This window comes from Dipodomys ordii, unplaced genomic scaffold (assembly GCF_000151885.1).
Source record: "Dipodomys ordii isolate 6190 unplaced genomic scaffold, Dord_2.0 Scaffold54, whole genome shotgun sequence".
Taxonomy (NCBI): domain Eukaryota; kingdom Metazoa; phylum Chordata; class Mammalia; order Rodentia; family Heteromyidae; genus Dipodomys; species Dipodomys ordii.
This window is the reverse complement of record NW_012267270.1, coordinates 1,412,358-1,419,888: the sequence shown is the minus strand read 5'-3', so window position 1 is coordinate 1,419,888 and position 7,531 is coordinate 1,412,358. Positions and strand designations below refer to the sequence as shown.

At 61.5% G+C, this 7,531-nt stretch overlaps 1 protein-coding gene across 2 annotated transcripts in view; it reads right to left on the bottom strand.

Annotated features, from left to right (window-relative positions):
• Nucleotides 1–7,531, bottom strand: part of Shank2 (SH3 and multiple ankyrin repeat domains 2) — a 283,271-nt gene that overhangs the window by 180,574 nt on the left and 95,166 nt on the right. For both annotated transcript variants that reach the window (XM_013020959.1, XM_013020960.1), the window contains 2 exons: nt 5,649–5,815; nt 3,682–3,795 (listed from right to left, as the gene is read on the bottom strand). In XM_013020959.1, coding sequence (XP_012876413.1) covers nt 3,682–3,795; nt 5,649–5,815 — 281 coding nt within the window. The remainder of the gene's footprint in view (nt 1–3,681; nt 3,796–5,648; nt 5,816–7,531) is intronic.

The following is a 7,531-nucleotide window of genomic DNA, read 5'->3' as shown; positions in this document are numbered from 1 at the left end:
GGGGACGGTGGGGGAGGGGAGCAGGGACGGTGCGTGATGCCCTGCCCGGGGCTGCCACCCGCATGGGGCTGGGTCGGCAGTGGCTGGCCTGCGGATCTGGGCCAGGCTGGTGGTCATTATGTTCTAGCACAGGGCTCGGGTGTGGATGGGGCCCTTGAGGCCCCATTGTTCCCAGCTGGGGGGGGCTTTCATGACCACAGTGGGGAAGCGGGGAGGGGTCCCTGGCTCCCCAAGGCAAAGTGCAGCCACGGCTGAGAGCAGATGGCCCTGGAGGCCGTCGGAGAGGCCAGACCGAGAGCAGGGAAAGCCCAGGACCGCAGCGGGCAACAGCCAGACCCCACGCGGAACCTCTTCCTGCAGGGCGTGGGCATGCACGCGGAGGCGGGGCCTGGAGACCCCCTGAGCGGGGCGGGCCTGCGGCTGGGGGCGGGGCAGCAGCCCAACACGGCCTGCTTGTTTACACACAAGCTTCGCCACAGAAAAGAACACTCGCCTTGGTGGTTCCTCAGAAACTGACTCATCACCTGGCGCCGAGCGGCGACTTGGGAAATGTATCTCAGTTTCTTATTTGAGATCCGTCGCCAGGGTGTCCTGGCTTTGGGTTCTGTTTTAGAACTTGAGGGAGGGAGGAGGGTGAGCCCATCACAGAGGAGCAGACTGAGGCCTTGGAAGGCGGAGGGGCCTGGGAGGCTGGCGGGGTGAGGGTGCTGGCCCCCCTTCCTTCCCTCCCTCCCTCCCACCACCGCTGTGATCCGTCCTGCACGTCAGCCTGGTCTGGCCTCGAGCATAGGAAGTGCCGTGAGGCGATCTCTGCCCATGGGGAGTTAGCCGGCCACCTCCACAGCATGGCAGCCGTCCTCCGTCACTGGACAGGACTTACAAACAGAGCAGAGGACCTCCTGGAGGAGGCCGCTCAGCCCAGGCCATGGCATCAGCCCCCAGGGAGTCCAGGGCTGCCAGCCTGCCCCTGGCTTCACACCTGACAGCCTGATCCCTGAAGCGGGCCCGCGGGACGGACAGGCCGGCCTCCCCGTCCGGAGGCCTTGGTGGACACACACACCGCCAGAGGTGGCACCTGCTGGGCAGCACAGGGAGCCCCGAGGCGGGGGGACGCGTGGCGGGCGTGGGGAGCACACTCGCACGCCGGCTGTCAGCTCACGTGCTGACGGGGAGGGCCACGCGGCGCAGCTGAGGCTCGCGGTGGACAAGGCCAGGGCGGACACACAGCGGTGTTTGTGTGCACAGAGACACACGGCTGTCCTATGCTTAAAATGAAACATCAGCACTCAGGTCCCCATCTCCCTGGCCCTCTCCCAGAATCAGACGGAGCGATCCACCCCGGCGCCGCCAAATGGTGAGACATGAACGGGAGCCCTGACCGGAGAACGGGTCTCTCCCGTCTCCCCATGGACCGGGGCAGACGCAGTCAAGGCAGCAGTGCCCAGATTGCCCACACACAGCGGAGCACCCGGTTTACAAAGAACCCGCCCAGCCCCGGCAACTCGCGCCCACTTCATCTCTGAGATCAAAAGGGCCCTGGGGAGGAGCTCACTGGGCACCACAAGGCGCCTTCACTTCTATAGACTAAGAGCTCCAAACTGCGGAACACGCCAAGGAGCCACTACCAGCTGTTCTGGACATGGAGCCCAACTTGTAATAGTCCACCCACTAGTCAGCCACGAGCCAGACAGGGCCACCAATCGGCCATGGCCACCAATCAGACAGGGCCCGCCATCGGCCCGGGCCCCCATCTCAGCCCCTGAGGCGATGGAATTCAGCTGTCTCCCACAGCAGCAAACATCTGCCCAGCTGGCTGGCATTCTCTGTCCTTGAACTGTCCGTGCAGCTCATCCGATGGACTCCCAGCTCCATTTCTTTTTGTTATACTGAGGAGGCAGAGTTTCTAGGGGTGGAGACAAAGCTGACCTGGCAAGAATATGCCGGCTGAGTGGAGACACGTGAAAAAATATTTTGTGCCATCTTTTGGTTCTATACATAGTCAGGATCTGCACATTTCCAATGTAAATAAAAAAAGCTACAAAAGCAGCAACTATATAAAAAATAAAACAGAGATAACTCGGACTTCATTTAAAATTAAAAAAGCAAACCACTTTTACCCATTAAAAGACACTACTAGAAAATGATAAGACAAATCACAAACTGGGGGGGGGGTGATATTTGCCACAGACATCTGATGCAGGATCAACAAGAAGAGGTAAATGAGAAGAAGCCTACCAACCCAAAGCAGAGATAAGTATCTCAGTTATTAAGCGCGCCAAGATCTGCACAGATGCTTCTGGAAAGAAGTCATGCGTACGATAGCAAAGCTCACGGAAGATACCTGGTCGCCGCTGTCACCAGGACGCCATGACCCTCTCCTGATCAGACCCTTCTTGCGATGGGTGCCAACCAACCCACAAAAGACCAAGTCAGCCTGACAACACCAAGAGTGGACGGGGGCCGGGGGTCGTGGGAGGGCCTGTAGCCTGTCCTCACCTCCTCCTCTGCCTTCTTACAGCAGTTATGATGTCCTTAGTGTGTCACCCGTGAGAGGGGGAGCCCCACCCCCACCCCGAGGATATCCGGCTCCCCGCTCCGTGCCGCCACCCACATGGCGCACCATCCCCGCCAGAGCACCAGGGCTGCAGGTGGAGTTGAGACTTTACTCCCCGTGAGAATGGGGAGACAGAGGCAGAAGAGGAAGGCTGGGAGGCTGGACGAGATGAAGGCAGGGCTGCCGTCAGTGTCAGGAGCCAGGAGGGTGGCTGCAGTCTGGGGGCTGAGACCCGGAGGGGGTGGCCCCGGAGCCTCCACCCTGGCTGGAACCCTGGCCCGCCAAGACCCAGACTCCGAACCCCTGGGGGCTGAGTTCTACTGAAGTGGCGGCGCTTTGCCCCAGCTCCCAGGACCTGAAGGCCCAGGAAGCTGGCTCTTCCTCCCCTCCCGCCCTCCCAGCAAACCAGCAATGCCGGCAGCCAGCCCAGGGCGGCACAGACACAGGTACCTCTGTCCCCGACCCTGGGAACCCTGGAGCTCAGGGCCGGATCGGCATGGGGGCCCCCACGACGTGTGGACACCAGAGCCCACACGGCCAGGCACAGAGTCCTGACCCCCCCCCACCAAACGCGCTGAGCTCAGCAGCCACAGCGTCATGCGAGAGGCCAGCAAGGGGAGCGGTCACCAGGGAACCGTCCACACAGCTCACAGGTGGGAGACATCACCCCCCCAGCCCCCTTTCCATACAGCGTCAGGAATGGCTCCGACTGGCAGCCGGGCGCCTGGGCCTCCCCGATCAGCGCAGCCTGCGGCGCTGAGCTCTCAGGGAAAGTTAGGCGTAAGCACCCCACCATTCCCGCCCGGGCAGCTGTGTGTGGCCCTCGGGGCGGGAATGGGGGTTCTTGCTCACCTGTGGGGAGCTACCTGTGTCCTGACTCCACCCAGGAGAAGAAACAGACATTTTGTCAACACGCAAAGTGGTCCTGGACGGCCAGCACACCGGCGCCCAGCTCTCGACTCACACACACACACAGCTCCCCACGGCCAGCCGTGATCGTCCGGCTTGGACGAAGCCGGAGGAAGAGAGGGAGCCGGACCTGCAGCCCGGCCTCCCCGCCGCCGCCAGCGGGGCCCGGCTGCGCTCCAGGCCGCCCGTGAGCCCCGGCGCACACGAAGCCAGCTTACCGGCCTGGCTGTCCCTCGGCTTGCACTGGACCTCCTCCACGCAGTCCGCCGGGAACCATCCGATGTGCCCGCGGGCGCTGCCTTCCCAGAATCCGCCCTCGCCGATGCTCAGAACTGGAGGAGGCAGCAGAGGAGGACGGGCGTTAGAGAGAGGGCGGGGCAGGGACACCCGGACCAAGGATGAGGACCTGCAAACCCGGAGGCCCAGGACCACGTGCCCACGGACAAGGGTCCTGGGGAGGACCCTGGAGGGCACAGCGCTCCGCTGCCCCCAGGCCACCTCTGACCAACACAGGAGGACAGACGGGCCTGCAGGCCCTCGATCGCGTCCTTCCCGTGTCACTTGTCCAAAGGGGCGTCTTTGTTCTGTCTGTCCTTGTCCTCTGTGAGTCTCTCCAGCAGTGATTTCAGCCACAAAAGCCTGGGGCAGGGTGGGGAGGCTGGGCTGTGCGGGGCTGTCTGATCTCAAGATGTTGTCCCCCTCCGCATGGAGAGAAGATGGAAAGATGCCCCAGCCCTGGGCCCATCGGTCATGTGGTGCTGGTGGCTTGGGTTTTTGTTTGCTTGTTTAATTTGCTAGTACTGGGGCTTGAACTCAGGGCCTTGTGCTGTTCAGCTAGTGCTCTACCACTTGAGCCACACCTCTAGTCTGGCTTTTTGTTGGTCAATTGGAGATAGAAGAGTCTTGTGGACTTTCTGCTCTGGCTGGCTTTGAACTGTGATCCTCCACATTGCAGCCTCTCAGTTAGCTGGGATTACAGTGCCCAGGTGAGCACTGATGTCTGGACTCTGATTTTGGATAGAAGAAACAAATTCTTTTACAGAGATGGGACAATGACCCCTCGGTGTCCTCCACTGTGTGCAGATGGACAGACAGCTGTCCCCCACATCAGGACAGGAGCCGCTCAGCATGGGCTTGGATGTCCCTCATTAAACCCGGTGCCGGTGCATAGAGGAGCGAGAGGTACTGGGTGTGGGTGCTGGTTTTTAAATTCAACCACGAGCTGAGCTCTGCTGACTTGTGTGTCATCCTAGCTACTCAGGAGGCTGAGCGCTGAGGATCACAGTGCAAAGTCAAGTCCCTGAGACTCTTATCTCTAAGGAAACACCAAAAGCTGACAGTGGAGGTGTGGCCCAAGTGGTAGAGTGCTAGCCTTGAGCACAAATATTCAGTGTCCAGGTCCTGAGTTCAAGCTCCAGCACTGGCACAATTAATAACGAAATTCACCCTCACCGCTTCGCCAGCCCAGCCGGTGGTCATTCGGCTGCTCCCCTCCCGGCACAGAGCCCTGGCCTGGGAGCCCCCGGGGGCCCACAGCACTGGGCTGGGATGGAGGTCCATGGGGTGCGCCACGGCTGCCAGACCCTGAACCCTTCCTTCTCATGTCCGTTCTTCCCGATTGTGAGCAGGTCACCTTGTTTTAAAGACCAGCCTTGGGGCTTTGGGGGCAGATGGGCTCTGCGGTGTCTTGGCCTCACCCACATGTCTGCCAGTCCCTCTTCCTCTTTGGCGTCCACCATTCCCCTCCTGTGGTCCCCGGGGCCCCCATTAACCAGTGCCCCGGGTTCTCAGGCCGGCCAGCCTGGAAGCTGCACAGACAGCTGCTGTCAACCAGGCCTGGGCCACCACCGCCTGGGGCCGAGGGGCGGGGCCGGCTCGGGGTCCAGAGCTGGGCCGGGAGACCCGGGGGCCGCTTCGGGGTCACACAAGGGAGAGGGCTGTGTGGCGAGGAGGGAGAGGGGGCTGCGGCCCCGTGAGAGGCAGGGTGCCCGCGGGCCACCGGGACCCTGCGCAGGACAGAGGCTCGCCCCCCGGGCACGCCCGTGCCTCTTCCTTCCCCGCCCCTGCCCCGGGCACGCTGAACAGTGGGTGCTGGCTGGCAAGCCTAGCTCTGCCCCCCCTCCGGCCCTTCCAGAGGGTGGGCGGGGACTAAGAGGACCCGAGCAGGGTGGTGGGCAGCGCTGACCTTTGACCCTGTCGCCGCGGTGGAGGGGGATCTCTCCGTCGCCTTGGGGTTGGTATGGCTTGACGACGACGAACAGCCTCCCGGGCACCGTGCTGTAGAGCTTCCGCTTGGGCCCCGGGTACTCGAAGGCCGAGGCCGAGGCATCCTTGCTAGCTGGGAAGGGCGGCCTGATCAGAGAAGGGGGGCAGGGAGGGGTGGGGAGGAGGGAGGGGGAGGCAGGGAGAGGGAGGGAGGAGGGAGAGAAGGAGAGGGAGACATTTAGTCAGGAGCTTCACTCCAGCACCATAGCTGACCTGTTCCACCAACACCAGGCTGCTGGCCATCAGGAAGGTCCCGTAAGGGCGGACGGTGACAGTGGATGGACAGGTCTTGGGAGCACCTGTTAGGCCACGCCCATGTCCAGCCGTGGGCAGTGGCGCCACAAGATGTGGTCCATGTGTCAGCCTGCATCTTTTGCAGTCCTGGGGATTGAACTCAGGACCTTGTGCTTGCAAAACTGGTGCCCTACCACTTGAGCCATGCCTGCAGCCCCTTTGCGTGCTGGCTTTTTCCAGGCAGGGTCTCACGTGATATCCTGGCCAGCCTGGGCTGCGATCCTTCTGCTGGTGCCTCTCTGAGCCACGGGGGTGACAGGCGTGTGCCACTGCACCAGACACTGAATGAGGTGGGGTCTCATGAACGGTCGTAGGTACATCCTGGCCTCGAACCATTATCCCCTGGCTTCTACTTCCCAAGCAAGCTAGGATTACAGGCCTGAGCCATGGTGCCCAGCTCATACCTGGAATCCATCACTAAGTGGAGAAAATTCTGACCCTGTGCTGACAGGGTGCAGCCCAGCTGGGCACAACAGGACACAGAGTTTTTTGAGTTTTTTTTTTGGGTCCGGGCGCTGTCCCTCAGCTCTTCAGCTCAAGGCTAGCATTCTACCACTTGAGCCACAGCGCCACTTCCGGCTTTTTTTTTTTTTTTTGCTTATGTGGTGCTGAGGAATTGAACCCAGGGCCTTGAGCATGCAAGGCAAGCACTCTACCACTGAGCCACCTTCCCAGCCCAGGACACAGAGTTTGAGGCCCCACTCATGTGGTCTCTGGTGCAGTGGGTCACATGGGTCATGGGGTAACCGGGGGCCAGGGAGACAGAGCTTCAGTCTGGGAAGGTTCTGGAACTGGACAGCAGTGGGGACGGCTGTGCAGCCGAGCACGTATGTGCTCAGAGGTCAGGGTGGACACGTGCAGCACCGCTCACCACAAGCGGATGGAGCCGCGGGTGGAGCCGCAGCACCTGCAGCCGCGCGTGGGTAGCCTGTCTACTGTCCACGGTGGCGCCGGTCGCTCTGGATGCCAGCGGCTGCCATCACCCCAGGAGGCACTGTGTCTTTTCTTGTTTGATGTCACGCATTTCACAAAGACCCACCTCCCATTCCCCCCCACCCCCAGTGTCCAGCAGTGTCCAGGAGGTGTGGGGCGGCCTCGCAGCTCAGGAAGGAGCAGCTGCCCCAGGTCCCAAGGTGGCCTGGTCATCTCTCGCCCATCCCAAGACAGAGGCCTTTCAAAATGATATGCCCACAGGGGAATGTGGCCGGGGCCAGGACAACGTGGGGGGCTGCTGATCCTAAACGGCCAGAAAGCAGCTGGGTGGCTCACACCTGTCATCCTAGCTACTCAGGAGGCTGAGAGCTGAGGACCGCGGTCCAAAGCCAGCCCAGGCAGGAAAGTCCGTGAGACTCTTACCTCCAATTAATGACCAAAAGCAGAAAGTGGCGCTGTGGCTCAAGTGGTAGAGTGCTTGCCTTGGGTACAAAAGCTCAGGGATAGTGCACAGGCCCTGAATTCAAGCCCCAAGATTGGTGCACATGTGCGTGTGCTCTCTCTCTCTCTCTACAC